General features: G+C 48.2%; 1 protein-coding gene across 4 annotated transcripts in view; it reads left to right on the top strand.

The window, feature by feature from the left end:
• The window catches only part of HNF4A (hepatocyte nuclear factor 4 alpha), a 35,806-nt gene extending 21,067 nt beyond the window's left edge, over positions 1 to 14,739 (top strand). For 2 of the 4 annotated variants that reach the window (XM_017878020.1, XM_017878023.1), the window contains exons 6-10: positions 377 to 464; positions 2,013 to 2,168; positions 5,817 to 6,053; positions 10,392 to 10,577; positions 11,582 to 14,739. In XM_017878020.1, coding sequence (XP_017733509.1) covers positions 377 to 464; positions 2,013 to 2,168; positions 5,817 to 6,053; positions 10,392 to 10,577; positions 11,582 to 11,724 — 810 coding nt within the window. In that variant the 3' untranslated portion in view covers positions 11,725 to 14,739. The remainder of the gene's footprint in view (positions 1 to 376; positions 465 to 2,012; positions 2,169 to 5,816; positions 6,054 to 10,391; positions 10,578 to 11,581) is intronic. The other 2 variants (XM_017878022.1, XM_017878021.1) reach the window with 2 other exon arrangements.
• The last annotated feature ends 2,232 nt before the right edge of the window (positions 14,740 to 16,971 follow it).

The following is a 16,971-nucleotide window of genomic DNA, read 5'->3' as shown; positions in this document are numbered from 1 at the left end:
TTTTGGGATCATAGACATTTTGAGAATCTCAAAAAAGAGAAAAAAAAAGCACACAGAATGTTTCTTACAGTTTCATCAGGCACACAGAAGAGGCCCAGCGCAAAGCAGCTTCTCGCCCAAGGACACAACAGTTCAAGGGCAGAGTTGGCGCGAGGTCTCTCAGCTCTGAGCGCATGTTCTTTCCCCTTCCGATTTTCTGCAGAATCCCTTCCAGGTTTCTAGTTTTATGGGCAGTAGTTTTATGATGCCCATTTCACAGTTCAGGCAGGTAGAGGCACAGGGGAGCATTAAGCTGACTTGCCCAGTGTCACTGAGTTGGCTACAGGCAGCCTTCCCAAGGGTACAGATGGCAAACACTGTTCCTTCTCTCTTTCAGGTGGCCCTGCTCAGAGCCCATGCTGGCGAGCACCTGCTGCTCGGAGCCACCAAGCGATCCATGGTGTTCAAGGACGTGCTGCTCCTAGGTGAGGAGGCTGCCTGCCCTGGCCCGGGCTCCAGGGAGGGCGTACCTAGCATGGCACTCACCCACGCAAGGAGATTCACATGGTGGCATGCAAGGGCGAGGGAGACTAGTCAGGAGTGGCCCTGTCCTCAGGCTTGCATTGGAGGGCTCCAGGACTCAGTTCTCAACTGGGTACCCCACTCAGATGCAAAGAAATGTGGATGTAAGGCATCAAATTCCCAGCAGTAAAGTCAGAGCACAATCAGGATTATCCCTGGAATTACCTGTACATCTTTTTGTTTGTTTGTTTTTTAGAGTCTTGCTCTGTCACTCAGGCTGGAGTGCAATGGTGCAATCTCGGCTTACTTCAGCCTCCGCCTGCCAGGTTCAAGCAATTCTCCTGCGTCACCCTCCAGAGTAGCTGGGACCACAGGCGTGCACCACCACACCCAGCTAATTTTTGTATTTTTAGTAGAGACAGGGTTTCACCATGTTGACCAGGCTGATCTCAAACTTCTGGCCTCAAATGGTCCACCTGCCTCAGTCTCCCAAAGTGCTGGGGTTACAGGTGTGAGCCACTGTGCCCAGCCTACCTGTGCATTCTGATGTTCTTTCTGGAGTAGGAGCAAGAGGTGGTTGGGAATGGCACAAAGCCCAGGCCGTGTCACCTGTGCCTTCATGGCATATTTATTATTATTATTATTATTTTTTTTTTTTCTGAGACGGAGTTTTGCTCAGTCGCCCATCTGGAGTGCAGTGGTGCGATCTCGGCTCACTGCAAGCTCCGCCTCCCGGGTTCACACCATTCTCCTGCCTCAGCCTTCCGAGTCGCTGGGACTATAGGCGCCTGCCACCACGCCTGGCTAATTTTTTTTTTTTTTTTTTTTTTTGTATTTTTAGTAGAGATGGGGTTTCACCATGTTAGCCAGGATAGTCTCAATCTCCTGACCTCGTGATCCACCCGCCTTGGCCTCCCGAAGTGCTGGGATTACAGGCATGAGCCACCACGCCCAGCCAGCATATTTATTATTTTAAACGCTTGTACAGCACACACTATGCGCCAGGGACTGTGCTCACTGCTTTGCAAACACTACCTATTTTAATACAACAATGCTATGAGGGAAGCTCGATTATTTATCCTCATCTTATAGATGAGAAAACTGAGGCACAGAGAGGTTAAGTAACTTATCCAACTCTAACTGGCTATCAGGGGCAGAGCCATTTAAGCAGGGCAGTGCAGTTCCAGAATCTGGTCCTTTAACTTTGATGCTTTGGTGCCTACCAGGTGGCCTTTGAATGGCATCGATCTTGTGAGTCATGTTGGTAAATGGAGCTTGGGTCATGTGAAAGGGGTCCTAGAAAGTCAAGTTCCAAGTTCAGCCGGATTACTCGAGGCAGCTCATCTTCTGAATCTGGGCCTCAGCTTCCTTACCTGTGAAATAGGAGTCATCATCCCTGCAGGTCCTCCTCCCACAGGCATCAACTATCTTGCCAACTTAAAAGCCAAAACTAGAGGAGAGGGGTCAACCCAAGGTGACTTCCCATCCTCCCTCTCTCCCAACCCTTCCAGGCAATGACTATATTGTCCCTCGGCACTGCCCGGAGCTGGCGGAGATGAGCCGGGTGTCCATGCGCATCCTTGACGAGCTGGTGCTGCCCTTCCAGGAGCTGCAGATCGATGACAATGAGTATGCCTACCTCAAAGCCATCATCTTCTTTGACCCAGGTACAGTGCGCACCTCCTAAGCCATCCCTGACTCTCTCTCCAGAACACTCTGCCAGACTTCTCCTATTGGGTTATGTACAGAGTTCACAACCTCATCTCATGTTAACGACAGCTAGAAGAGGCCGTTTTCATTTAACAGATGAGGCAAGTCAAGATTTGAAGGGAGGATATGGCCAGGTGCGGTGGCTCACACCTGTAATCCCAGCACTTTGGGAGGCCAAGGCGGGTGGATCACATGAGGTCAGGGGTTCAAGACAAGCCTGGCTAACATGGCAAAACCCCATCTCTACTAAAAATACAAAAATTAGCCTGGCATGGTGGTGCATGCCTGTAATCCCAGCTACTTGGGAGACTGAGGCAGAAGAATCACTTGAACTTGGGAGGCGGAGGTTGCAGTGAGCCAATATCGCGCTGCTGCATTCCAGCCTGGGCAACAGAGTGAGACACCATCTCAAAGAAACACAAAGGGAGGATATGACTCGACAGGGCACCCTGACTCCAAAGGCCTGGGCTTTCCCTTCTTTTACTTCTTCCCTCCATCCTTCTTTCTCCTTACTTCCCATCTTCCTCTTTTCTTTCATATTTGCTTCTTTTCCTTAAAAAATTTTTATCAAAATAATATCTAGAACCTGATGTGGTGGCTCACACTTGTAATCCCAGCACTTTGGGAGGCAGAGGCAGGAGGATCACTTCAGGCCAGGAGTTCGAGACCAACCTGGCCAATGTAACAAGACCTTGTCTCTATAGAAACTAAAAAAAAATTAGCCAGGGATGGTAGTGAGCACCTGCAGTCCCAGCTACTCGGGAGGCCAAGGTGGGTGGATCTCTTGAGCCCAGGAGGTCGAGGCTGCTATGAGCTGTGATTGCACCACTGCACTCCAGTCTGGGTGACAAAGCAAGACCTCATCTAAAAAAAATAAATAAATAAGTAAATAAATAAATCTACACATACTTAAAATGCAAATACTTCTCCCCATCCTACTTTTCCAGCTCTAAGTCTACTCCCCAAGAGAAACATGTCTGATTCTTTTAATTGTTCCTTCTGGCAGTTTCCTCAACAATTCTAAATGAAAGACTAAGCCTTATATTTGTTGATGTATTCATTTTGGATCATAACGTTCCTCCTAGGATAGCAGAGGATTTTGCTTTTCTCCATTACCATTCCCATCTTTTCTCCCTCATTTTTCCCAATATATTTTTATTGCTATTTTTGTGTCGCTGTTGCATGTTATGTGCTTTTATCTTTCTTTTCTTGTTCTATCAACCGTAGATAGTATCTCCCAACCCTTCACATTGCAGGATGAAGATAAAGCATTACTACCCTCTCCTGTGGCTCTTGGCTCTCCTCTCCCCATTCTGTCCACTGACTTTCGCACCTGCGTTTATACAGAATGTCTTTGTACAAAACCTGCTTTTGTTTCCCATTGTCAAAGATGCCTGAACCCCGGAGGCTTGCTTGCCTTCCCTGCTTACATGTTAGAGGGGACCTACTGTGTGCCCGGCACTGTCCTTCACACTGCAGATAGATTACCTCTAGTAATAATAGTAATGAAAAGGCCGTGTGCGGTGGCTCATGCCTGTAATCCCAGCACTTTGGGAGACTGAGGCAGGCAGATTACTCAAGGTCAGGAGTTCAAGACTAGCCTGGCCAACATGGTGAAACCCCGTCTCTACTAAAAATACAAAAATTAGCTGTGTGATTTCAAGGCAGGAGAATCGCTTGAACCCGGAAGGCGGAGGTTGCAGTGGGAGCCATTGCACTCCAGCCTGAGCAACAAGAGCAAAATTTCATCTCAAAAAACAAAACAAAACAAAAAAAAATATAATATATAGTGATGAAGAGGAAGATGAGCCCCATGTATTAAATGCTCACTAAAGAGCTGTTTTAAAACACTTTATGTGGATTATCTTACTTACCAACATGATACCTGTGAAGTAGGAATTATTATCTCCATTTTACAGATAAGGAAACTGAGGCATGATTAACTTGCCCAAGGTCACGCAACCCGAAAATGTCAGAGCTTGGATTTGAACTTCAGACCACCTGTCAATCCCGATTTCTCTCTCTCTCAAGCCCACATTCTTACCTACCACATGCTATCCCACACTTCCCAGAGGGTGAGATTTCTAATTCTAGTTCCCTCCACAGCCTGGCCCAGCCTGTATCCTCTGTAGTGCTCGGCATGAGGCTGGACTGGCAGAATTGTTCTGCAAAATGGGCAGGATCACTGATGCTGAGTCAGAGGCAGCAGCCTCTAGCAATTTGAAGGGGTGGGGAACCTAGTTCCCCTGGCATGCAGGAGGGGCTCAGTAAACATTTGTGGACTGAATGAACAAATGAACAAACGTGATTCAGTGGAGAGAGCTCACTAGAAATGTGGGTGAATGTTCTTTCTGCCACTTCCTTTCTCCATGAAAGAGGAAATAAATGCATTACCTCTATAAAGGTTGAGATTAAATATTGAATGACCGCTTAAGTCCCTTCTAGGCTAAGGATCTAGAATTTATTCACTGATTTTTTTTTCATTCATTCATCCAGCCATCTAACAAAATATTTATATATAGTTATAAATAAATATAACGCCCGGCCCTATTCAGTAAATATTGACTATGCATGGTGCTAGGTGGTGGGTTTGACATGGCAAAGACCAGGTGCAGTGGCTCACACCTGTAATCCCAACATTTTGGGAGGCTGAGGCAGGCAGATTACTTGAGGTCAGAAGTTTGAGACCAGCCTGGCCAGCATGGTGAAACCCCGTCTCCACTAAAATACAGAAATTAGCTGGGTGTGGTATGTGCCTGTAATCCCAGCTACTTGGGAGGCTGAGGCAGGAGAATCGCTTGAATCCGGGAGGCAGAGGTTGCAATGAGCCGAGATCACGCCACTGCACTCCAGCCTGGGAGTCAGAGGGAGACTCAGTCCCAAAAAATAAAATAAAATAAAATAAAATAAAATAAGATAAAATAAAAATGGCAAATAAGACATATGCCTGCCCCTGCAGAGCTCACATTTGGATGGCACAACAATTACATCCTGTGTGGTCAGCAGTGATGGAGGGGCCACAGAGATTTGGAAACAGGAAGGACACAGGATGCAGACATAGGAGGGTAGAAGGGAGACTTCCTGGAGGAGGTGAAACCTAACCTGAGTCCCTAAGGTGATAGGAAGCAGGAACCAGGGAAGGGGAGCCTATTCTAACACAGTAGAGGCAGCAAGTGCTGAGGTCTGGATGAGGGGACCTCAACTGTGGCCCAAAACCCCAAGTTCCCATCGTGGCTCTGCCAACAACTGGCTGTGCCACCTAGGACAAGCCCTATCCTTGCTCTGTGTCTGGGTTTCCCCATGTGTAAGATGAGGCAGTTGCTAAGTGCTTATTGGACGCATTCCTCAAGTCCCGCCCTCCATCTCCTATTCCCTACTCTTCTGGTTTAGTGCCTTAGGAAATGTGGCAGAAATCTTTTTCTGCCTGTGTCTAGGAAATTACAATTCATGCTGGCGTACCATGGTTGTTGAGGTCCCTGAATCCTTGTGCCCACACTGCTGAAGACTCCTTGTGTGACACAAGTCAGGGGACATCTGGGTCTTGACTCCCCAGATGCTCCAGCTGGACCCTACTGCCCTCCCTTGCCCACCTTCTTCCATTGTAGATGCCAAAGGGCTGAGCGATCCAGGGAAGATCAAGCGGCTGCGTTCCCAGGTGCAAGTGAGCTTGGAGGACTACATCAACGACCGCCAGTATGACTCGCGCGGCCGCTTTGGAGAGCTGCTGCTGCTGCTGCCTACCCTGCAGAGCATCACCTGGCAGATGATTGAGCAGATCCAGTTCATCAAGCTCTTCGGCATGGCCAAGATCGACAACCTGCTGCAGGAGATGCTGCTGGGAGGTCTGTGCCAGGCCCAGGAGGGGCGGGGTTGGAGGGGGGACTGTCCAGGAGACGGCCTCACACAGACCTGAGCTCACCCCTCAGCTCCTTGGCTTCCCCACTGTGCAGCTTTGGGCAAGTTGCTTAACCCGTCTGTGCCTCAGTTTCCTGACCAGAAAAATGGAAACAAAGGCAATGGTCTATTTGTTTAGGCACCGAGAGTCTAGCACATGCCAGTCACTGTTCTAAGTGCTGGCAATTCAGTAAAGAACAAGATCTTTGCCCTCCGGGAGGCTGTGTGTGTGTGAGTGTGCATGGATGCGTGGATATCTGTGTATATGCCCGTATGTGCGTGCATGTGTGTATAAAGGCTCACATTTTATGATTTTGAAATAGACAGGTAATATGATAGAGTTTAACCGAAAAGGAATCCTCTTTAGATAGGGAAGGCCAAAGGAGACCTCTCTGAAATGGTGACTCTTGTGCTAAGACCCTAATGGCTGAAAGGAAATGCAGGCTTAAAAGACAAGAGAGCAATGGCTCACGCCTGTAATCCCAGCACTTTGGGAGGCCAAGGAGAGCAGATTATGAGGTCAGGAGATCCAGACCATCCTGGCTAACACGGTGAAACCCTGTCTCTACTAAAAATACAAAAAATCAGCTGGGCGTGGTGGCGGACGCCTGTGGTCCTAGCTACTTGGGAGGCTGAGGCAGGAGAATGGCGTGAACCTGGGAGGTGGAGTTTGCAGTGAGCCAAGATCGAACCACTGCACTCCAGCCTGGGCGACAGAGCGAGACTCCATCCAAAAAAAAAAAAAAAAAAGACAAGAGAGGAATATTCCAAGAAGAAGGAACTATTTCAAGGGCCCTGGAGAGGAGAGAGTTGTGTGTTTGAGAAAGAAGGGCAAGGTTGTGAGATGGAGGAGATGTAGGAGGTGAAGATGGAGATTGGGCAGAAACCAAATCATAAACATATGGCTTTATAAACCTTGTCAGAAATTTGGATTTTATTCTCATTGCAACTATTGTAAGGAGAGTGAAAACCAGACTAATTATTTTTATTCTTTGAGACAAAATTTCCCTCTATCATCCAGGCTGGAGTGCAGTGGCAGGATCTCAGCTCACTGCAACCTCCACCTCCCAAGTTCAAGCAATTCTCCCGCACAACCTCCCAAGTAGCTAGGATTACAGGCACCCGCCACCACGCTCGGCTCATTTTTTTATATTTTTAGCAGAGATGGGGTTTCACCCTATCGGCCTGGATGGTCTCAAACTCCTGACCTCAAGTGATTGCCCACCTCGGTCTCCCAAAGTGCTAGAATGACAGGTGTGAGCCACCATGCTCAGCCCAGACTAATGCTTTAAACAAACCACTCTGACTGTTGGGTACAAAGTAAATTACAGAGATTCCTGAGAATGTCACTGTCTCCAATCATGTGACAGATGGTGAAGGCTTGGACCATGGAAATGGAGCAGTGAAGATAAACCTGATCATCTATTTGGAGGAAGAGCCCACATCCACAGGATTTGCTGACTGATCAGATGTAGGGAGTGACAGGAAGAGGAAGAGTCAAGGACAGAGTCTAAATTTTTGCTTTGAATAGCAGAAATGATGATGGAGTAGTTTACTGAGATGAGGAGGACAGAATAAACAACTTGATGCTGGAGTCTGGGGGTGGTCATGAGGGGTGACCTCAGAGATCCATTGTGGACTCTCTTTTTTTCCTTTTTCCTTTTTTTTTTGAGACAAGATCTCTCTCTGTCACCCAGGCTGGAGTGCAGTGGCGCAGTCATAGCTCACTGCAGCCTCAACCTTCCAGGCTCAAGAGATCCTCCAGCCTTTCGAGTAGCTGGGACTACAGGTGTGTGCCACCATACCCAGCTAATTTTTCATTTTTATTTTTTATAGAGACAATGTCTCACTATGTTGCTCAGGCTGGTCTTGAACTCCTGGTCTTAAGCAATCCTTCCGACTTGGCCTCTCAAAATGCTGGGATTACAGGTGTGAGCCACCATGCCCAGCCTCATTGTGGACTTTCATTAAGCATGAGATGACTATTACAAATCCAAGTTACCAAGGAGGCAGTTGAATGTATGAGTCTGCTGCTCAAGCACAAGATTAAAGGCAGCTCTGTGGAATCAGGGGAAGATGGAGCCATGGAGGGAAGGGAAGAAGACTGGCCGGAGGGGTAGGAGAAAACCAGGGCAATTCCAGAATCCAAGAGAAGAGCGTGTTTGAAGGACAGAGTGTTTAATGGTGTTACACTCTGCAGAGAGACAGAAAGAAGGAGGGAGGAATGGAGAGGTGAAGGGAGGAGGGGAAGAGAGAGGAAAGAGTCCATTGGATTGGCAGCTGGAGGCTCTTGAAAATTGTGTTGAAAGCAGTTCCAGAGAGCTGAGAGAGTGGAAACCAGATTGGAGAGTGCTCCAAAGAGAGCAAGTGGGAAGGTGGAGATAGAGTAGATAACCCTTTGGTTTGACTGTGAAGGGGAGTATGAAGGAGTTAGGATGACTGCAAGGGAGTGATTAGAATGATAGGTCATGGAGTCTGGGCTGCACTCAAAGAGAAATAAAGATGGAGGCTGGGTACAGTGGCTTACACCTGTAATCCTAGCACTTTGGGAGGCCGAGGCGGGTGGATCACTTGAGGCTAGGAGCTCAAGACCAACCTGGCCAACACAGCAAAACACCATCTCTACTAAAAATACAAAAAAACATTAGCCAGACGTGGTGGCATGCACCTGTAATCCCAGCTACTCGGGAGGCTGAGGCAGGACAATTGCTTGAACCCGGGAAATGGAGGTTGCAATGAGCCGAGATTGCGACATTGCACTCCAGCGTGTGTGACAGAGCAAGACTCTGTCTCAACAACAACAACAAAAGGATGGGGTGATAGTGAAAAGAGAGTGTCAGTGAATTGACAGCCTCAGTAGGGCTGAAGAAGTTTTGCAGTGATGGTACTAGATTAAGGGAGCTGGAAGGACATGAGGTGAAGTCAAAGTAGGGATGTTAAATTCGAGATTTTGGAGGTGCTTCAGTGAGGGCGAGGTTTCTCAACACTGGTACTATTGATACTTGGAACTGGACGATTCTTTGTTGTGCGGGGCTGTCCTGTGCGTTGTTTGGCTGCATCTCTGTCCTGTACCCATAAGGTGCCAGTTGCACTTCTCCAGTGGTGACAACCAAAATGTCTTCGGATATAGTCAAATGTCTCCTGATGGGCCAAAATCATCCCCAGTTGGGAACCACTGTTGTGTGATAGCTCATTTCATTCTCACTTTGACCCTGTGAACAAGGGATTATTATGAATCAGGTGTCACTGAGATCAGGATCAGGAGCCTGTGCTCTATTGCCAAATAGTTAAGAGCTCTGGGCTTAGTTGTCTCATCTGTAGAATAGGCTAATAATAGTATCCTTTCTATAGGATTGTTGTAAGGATTAAATTATGTACAACATGAAAAGTGCTATACAACAGTACCTGGCACATGATAATTGTTAATTATCAACAGTCGTTATTTATCACTGAGATCAATGTACTGTAGAGATCTCTTGCAAGCATTGAAATTCCATCATTGTCATATTACTCACCATAGGCTATTATTAAACCATACCCCATGTGATATTTTTACTCCCTGACACATGTTTGAAGCGGTTACTGTGTTCCAGACAATCTGCTAGGCTCTCAAAGAAGAAAAATACATCTGAAATTGTAATGCTCATAGACAGAAGAAGTGGTTTTCCTAAAAGTTGTGTTACAGATAAATTACTATGAGAAATCCAAGGAAGGAGAATGAGGAGAATCAGGAGAGGCTTCTAAAGAGACGAAATATATGAGCTGGGATTTGGGCTTATGGACGTGGAGTGGGTTTGGGGTGGAAAAAACATCTCTGACGGAAGCAACAATGTGAGCAGAAGCATAGACATAGGAAAACACAGGGGACACATAGATGCTATAAGTAGGTCAGTTGGCTGCAGCAGAGATGTGGGGGATGAGGCTGGAAGGTGAGGCAGGACCAAATGGTTGAAGGACTTGCACGCCAAGGAGCTTTGAAAGCCATTGATTACATCCAATACACTACTCATTAGAACATTTACTTGATCTCAGAGCTTCCTTATAGACACCTTGTTTCTTTCAACTCACTTTTGTTCTCTTGGTCTTTTGGGGTCTTCTTAACACCCTCGTGAAGCCTACGGATGGGAATGGTACACCCTAGTTTACTAACCCAGGAATAGGTACCCAACAGGCACTGCCAATATTGGATGGGCAGGTTGATTGATCACACCTGAGGGAGATGGCGTCCCAAGGCCTGAGGTCTGCATCCCAGACTCTTCATCCTGATCGATCTTCTCTTCCTGCAGGGTCCTCCAGCGATGCACCCCATGCCCACCACCCCCTGCACCCTCACCTGATGCAGGAACACATGGGAACCAATGTCATCGTTGCCAACACAATGCCCACTCACCTCAGCAATGGACAGATGTGTGAGTGGCCCCGACCCAGGGGGCAGGCAGGTGGGCAACCTCTGGGACTCTACCTTGCAAAGGGTGAGGATGGGGCTTAAGAGAGGAAGCAGGAGAAGGTGGAGTCTAGATGGTAGAACCAGGATGCAACAGTTTTCTGGGTTCCAGGGTAGGGAATAAAGGGCAAGGTTGTCCATTTGTTGAGGCTGTTTATTCAGTAAGGTGACTGACAGCGTTTACTGAATGAAGCCATTGTTGGGATGAGGCAGTCCACTGGACGAGGTAATCTATTGGGTGAAGATGTTCTTGGATGAGAATCCCATTAGTTGACATTGTCCATTAGGTAAAAGTGGTCATTGATGTAAGGCTGCTCAATTGGGTAAGGCTATCCATTGGACAATTAGATGAGACTATCCATTGGGTCAGGATGTCTGCTGGGCTAGACCATCCTCTGAAAACCTCCAAAGGGTAAACTTGTCATTGGGCAAGGCTCTTCAAAGAATAAGATTATCAATGGGATGAAGTGATCCACTGAGATGAGATGATATTTTACTGACATTGTTCTTGGAGAAAGTTGTCCATTGAACAAAGTTTGCCAATTGGGTCAAATTTGCTCTCCAAACCTGCCATGAGAGTGAGGCCAGTTTCTATTACTCATCTCCTAAATATCCAAGAAATGGTATTTTTTGAGCCAGTTGGCCCTGAGTCTCATCAACTGCTGGCTCCTTCTCCCAGGAAAGAATATCCCTGTCACCCATCCCATTGCCGTTGGTGACAGCCAAGCCTGGGCCTTGGTTTCGGAGAAGCAGTTCAGTCTGCATATCAAATAAATGATGGAGGAGATGGGTGGTGAGACCTTCCAGACCTCATACAACTTAGGCTTTATGATCTGGGACTCACAGAAGGTTGAGTCATAAAAGACCTTAGGGATTATCTGGTTTAATTAATTCTCTCACTTTATAGAGGAAGAAATTAAGTCAAGGCGGGGTGGGCCGGGGGTCAGGGGGAGAACTTTCCTGGGGCTCTTCATTTACTCCCACAAAGGCTGGAATTTTGAGCAGCCCCTATCTGTCTGTTTGTCCTTCCAGCCACCCCTGAGACCCCACAGCCCTCACCGCCAGGTGGCTCAGGGTCTGAGCCCTACAAGCTCCTGCCGGGAGCCGTCGCCACAATCGTCAAGCCCCTCTCTGCCATCCCCCAGCCGACCATCACCAAGCAGGAAGTTATCTAGCAAGCCGCTGGGGCTTGGGGGCTCCGCTGGCTCCCCCCAGCCCCCTCAGAGAACACCTGGTGATCACGTGGTCACGGCAAAGGAAGACGTGACACCAGGACCAGTCCCAGAGCAGGAATGGGAAGGATAAAGGGCCCGAGAACATGGCCTAAGGGCCACATCCCACTGCCACCCTTGACGCCCTGCTCTGGATAACGAGACTTTGACTCGGGAAGACCCCACTGGAAAGTCCTCTACTGCCTTGGGCAACTTTTCTCATGTTGAAGCCACTGCCTTCACCTTCACCTTCATCCATTCGCTCCTCCTTCTGCTGCTGCCCCCACCTCAAACGCCCGTTTCCCTCTGCTGTCGCCTTGCTCAGCCATCCCGTCTTCTCCAACACCACCTCTCCAGAGGCCAAGGAGGCCTTGGAAATGATTCCCCCAGTCATCCTGGGAACATGTTGTAAGCACTGACTGGGGCCAGGCAGGGTCTAGAAGGCTGTGGTGAGGGAAGATGCCTTTCTCCTCCAGCCCCCCTGCACCCTCCTTCTTCAGGGACTTGGGTGGGTATTTGGGGTGAGGATCTCTGTAGACCTTCAACCCAAGAAAACAAGCCCAGGTTGGCAACTGCAACAGGAACTTGGAGTGAAGAGGAAAAGCATCAGAAGGAGGCAGACCATCCACTAGGCCTTTGAGAAGGGCTAGAAGTCTGGCTGGTACAGCGGGTGAGACGGGACATTCCAAAGAACAGCCTGAGTCAAGGCCTCGTGGTAGGAAGAATCTAGCAAGAATTGAGGAAGAATGGTTTGGGAGAGGGATGATGAAGAGAGAGAAGGCCTGCTGGAGAGCATAAGGTCTGGAATACCAGGCTGAGGCCCTGATCAGTGGCAAGGGGTATGCAGGGAGCTGGGCTTCCAGAAAATGAACACAGCAGTTCTGTAGAGAACAGGAGGCTGGGAGCTGGGAGGTCAGGTGGGGTGGATGATGTAATGCGGGTGAGAGTAATGAGGCTTGGGGCTGGAGAGGACAAGATGGGTAAACTCTCACATCAGAGTGACATCCAGGAGGAATGATCTCCCAGGGCCTGTCTCAAGCTCTTCCTTACTCCCAGGCACTGTCTTGAGGCATCTGACATGCATCATCTCATTTAATCCTCCCTTCCTCCCTATTAACCTAGAGATTGTTTTTGTTTTTTTATTTTCCTCCTCCCTCCCCATACTCACCCGCCCCTCCTAACCTAGAGATTGTTACAGAAGATGAAATTGCGTTCTAAGAGGTGAAGTGATTTTTTTTTCTGAAACTCACACAACTAGGAAGTGGCTGAGTCAGGACTTGAACCCAGGTCTCCCTGGATCAGAACAGGAGCTCTTAACGAGAGTGGCTGAATAACTTCTCCAAAGGCTCCCTTTGTTCTCACTGTGATCAAGTTGAGGGGCTTCTGGCTCCCTTCTCCAGCCTCAGAAACCGGACTCGTTCCTCTGGGAACTCTGCCCACTCCCAGGACCAAGATTGGCCTGAGCCTGCACTAAAATTCACTTACGGTCGAGTATCCTGTTTGCTGATAAATATTTAGGAGAATTCATAACTCTTGAGAGCTTTTCTCTCTTCACTCCCCAAGTCTAGGGGAGGGGTGGCAGGGGTCTGTTTCCTGGGAGTCGGGCTCATCTGGCCTGTTGGCACGGGGGTGGGACAGTGTGCGCAGTGGGGGGGCACGGGAGGGCTAAGCAGGCCTGGGTTTGAGGCTTATTCTGGAGATCATCACTCCGGGTGTATTCTGGAAACATTGGACCCTAGGATGGAGCGTCCAGCACGTCATCCATGTGGAATCTTGGTGGCTTTGGGGACATGCTGGAAAATGCCACTGACCAGTGTGAACAAAAGGGATGTGTCCTGGGGCTGGAGGTGTGATTAGGTAGGAGGGAAACTGTTGGACCGACTCTTGCTCCCCACTCAATACTGACCCCTCTGAGTGGATGGAGGCAGTGCCCCAGTGCCCAGAAATCCCACCATTAGTGATTGTTTTTTATGAGAAAGAGGCATGGAGACGTATTGGGGTGATGTGTCAGAGAGGAATCACCACATCCCTATGGCAGTCCCAGCCAAACCCGCAGTCCCAGGAGAGACTGCACCCTGCTCAGAGCTCCCAAGCCTTCCTCCACCACCTCATTCAAGTGCCCCTGAAATCCCCTCCAGACAGCTCAGCCTGGTCTGCAGTAAGTCAGGGAGGCTGGAACCATTTCCAGGCATTGTGGTCATTCCCACTCTGTTCCTCCACCTCCTCCCTCCAGCGTTCCTCAGGCCTCTGTCATGGGAGCAAGGTTGAGATAAGAATGTCCCATGGCATGCAGAGGGCAACAGTGGCCCTTCATGGGAACAATCTTTTGGAGCAGGGGGTCAGTTCTCTGCTGGGAATCTACCCCTTCTGGAGAAGAAACCCATTCCACTTTAATAACTTTATTGTAATGTGAGAAACACAAAACAAAGTTTACTTTTTTGACTCTAAGCTGACATATTAGAAAATCTCTCTCTCTCTTTTGTTTTTTTTTTTTTTTTTTGGCCACTTGAGTTGTGGTCCTAAAACATAAAATCTGATGGACTAACAGAGGGTTGCTGGGGAGACAAGCGTGGGCACAACCGTTCCCCCACCAAGACACCCCGATCTTCAGGCAGCTCTCAGCAGCTTCTGAAATCCGCATGGCTCTCCTGAGAGCAGACAGAGGAGAGGAGAGGGTCGGAAATGAATGCTCTTCTATTGTTTGTCATCACCAAGCCAATTACATTTGCCAAATTTTTCTGTGATCTGCCCTGATTAAGATGAATTGTGAAATTTACATCAAGCAATTACCAAAGTGGGTTGGGTCCCATCAGAACGACCCACATCTTTCTGTGGATGTGAATGTCATTAGGTCCTGCGCTGACCCCTGAGCCCCCATCACTGCCGCCTGATGGGGCAAAGAAACAAAAAACATTTCGTACTCTTGTGTGTTTTAACAAAAGTTTATAAAACAAAATAAATGGCGCATATGTTTTCTAAGTCCTCGGATGAGTATATTTTCTTTCAGGTGTCAGAAATAAGACTGAATCTTCTGGTTCTGCTTGGGGGCTAAAAAAATTTTTTTAAGGAAGAATGAGAATAGTTTTATAGTTCTTTGTGATGTGCAGAATGTTTTTGTATCCATTATAATTTCTGAGTCTTCACATCACGAGGTAAGCAGTTAGACATGATTACTCCCACTTTCCAGATGAGGAGACTGAGACTTGGGGAAGTGATTTCTCTTGGGAGGCAGAGGTGGACATCTAACCCTGGTCTCTTGATTCCAAGTACTTAGTATATGGAGAGAGTGAAAGTTGATCCCCCCTCTTGAAGAGGGGAGTGATGAGGGAGAGTGTAATGGAAAGATCTGGAAGAATGGCAAGAGGGTCCAAGGGTCTGTCATCCTCCACCAAGGTCCAAGACAGAGCCCTTTTCTGGGTCACCTCAATCTGCCAGCAATGGGAGATGAGTAGCTGTGGGGACATTCCATAAAAGCAAGTGGTTTTTTTGTTTTGTTTTGTTTTTTGCTTTTTTCTAGAACAAGGCTGTGCACAGTGGCTCATATCTGTAGTCCCAGCACTTTGGGAGGCTGAGACAGGAGGATCACTTGAGCCTCAGGAGTTCGAGCCCAGCCAGAGCAATATAAGGAGACCCCATCTCTACAAAACAATTTAAAAATTAGCCAGGTGTGGTGGTGTGTGCCTATAGTACCAGCTACTCTGAAGGCTGAGGAGGGAGGATTGCTTCAGCCCAGGAGTCCGAGGATGCAGTGAGCTATGAATACAACACTGCACTACGGTCTGGGTGAAAGAGCAAGACCCTGTTTCAAAACATAAATAATAGGTAGAAAGAATAAAAGCAAGGGATGTGCTTAAGAATCTCCAGCCAGATCTGTAGGCACTGGGGTTCTCTCCACGGCTAAACTATTATAGGAAGGCGGCCTTGTGTCTCGGCCACCACAGACCACAGCGTTCCATTCACTCGGGGTTGTGCTGGAGCTGGCTTGTGAGAACTGACTAGTAGCTTCTCTTCCCAATTCCATGTTTGCCAGTGCCACACTGATAGCTTGAAATTGGTTATTGCTGGAGTGTTTACACCACAAAGACTAGCAAACTCTACAAATCAGGGCTTTTGTTCCTGGAGAGCCCGTTGTTAACATTCACCAGCACACCACAGCATTCGGTGATGGCTGGACCGTGGGATGCCAACATATGGGGACATCCTCATTGGGGATGAGGGTAGAGCAGCGTGATCCTTTCAGCTCTTCCTTAAGGGAGGGGACAAAAGTTCTGGTCTGGGAAGCACACGTCTTGCTGATCAGTGTAACCTTGGGCAGGTCACTCCACCACTCCGAGCCTCATCTGTAAAGTGGGAATGATATCTTCCTCCAGGGAAGATGTCAGGATTCAATGGAATGAGATCACAGTAACTGTGAGAGCTCCTGTTACATGAGGAGTACAAGTGAACTCTTCATGCGCCCCTTTCTAGCGGGAGGTTAACCATTAAACTCTCCAGCCTTCAGAGCACCCATTCGCTGTCTACCTGATCCCTAGGGCCGCTCCCTGTGCCTTCCCTCCACTAGTCAGCACCAGGAAATGTTTTCGACAACGTTGCAACGGAGGCCTTGTTCATGCTGCCGCCATCGGGGACACGAGGGGGTAGGGACCAACAGAGACTATTTCAGTCCTAAATTGTGCTTAATAAACCCATATCAAAACCATAAACCCTGGGCTGCCATAAATTCCTCTACCCTTGGTTCCTCCACCTCATCAGCCCTTTGCCCTGGTTAATCTCAAATCTCAGCACAGGCAGCCAGAGCTTCAGGTTTGGTTTCTATTTCAATTGCTAAACAGCATCAGTTCAGGTAGCAGACAGTCAAATTCCCATTTTATAGATGATGAAACTGAGGTTCAGAAAGGTGAAGAAACTTGTCCAAGGTCACACAGCTAGAGACCCCAGCCAAGACCTGAGCCCATGCTTCCACCATCCAGGTAGCCTGATTAAGAAATGGGAATTATTGGCTGAGCCTGGTGGTTCACACCTGTAATCCCACCACTTTGGGAGGCCGAGATGGGCAGATCACCTGAGATTAGGAGTTCAAGACTAGCCTGGCCAACATGGTGAAACCCCATCTCTACTAAAAATACAAAAATTAGCTGGGCATGGTGGTGCACACCTGTAATCCCAGCTACTCGGGAGGCTGAGCCAGGAGAGTTGCTTGACCCCAAGAGA

This window comes from Rhinopithecus bieti, unplaced genomic scaffold (assembly GCF_001698545.2).
Source record: "Rhinopithecus bieti isolate Rb0 unplaced genomic scaffold, ASM169854v2 scaffold_10347, whole genome shotgun sequence".
NCBI lineage: Eukaryota > Metazoa > Chordata > Mammalia > Primates > Cercopithecidae > Rhinopithecus > Rhinopithecus bieti.
This window is presented reverse-complemented; position numbering and strand designations above follow the sequence as displayed.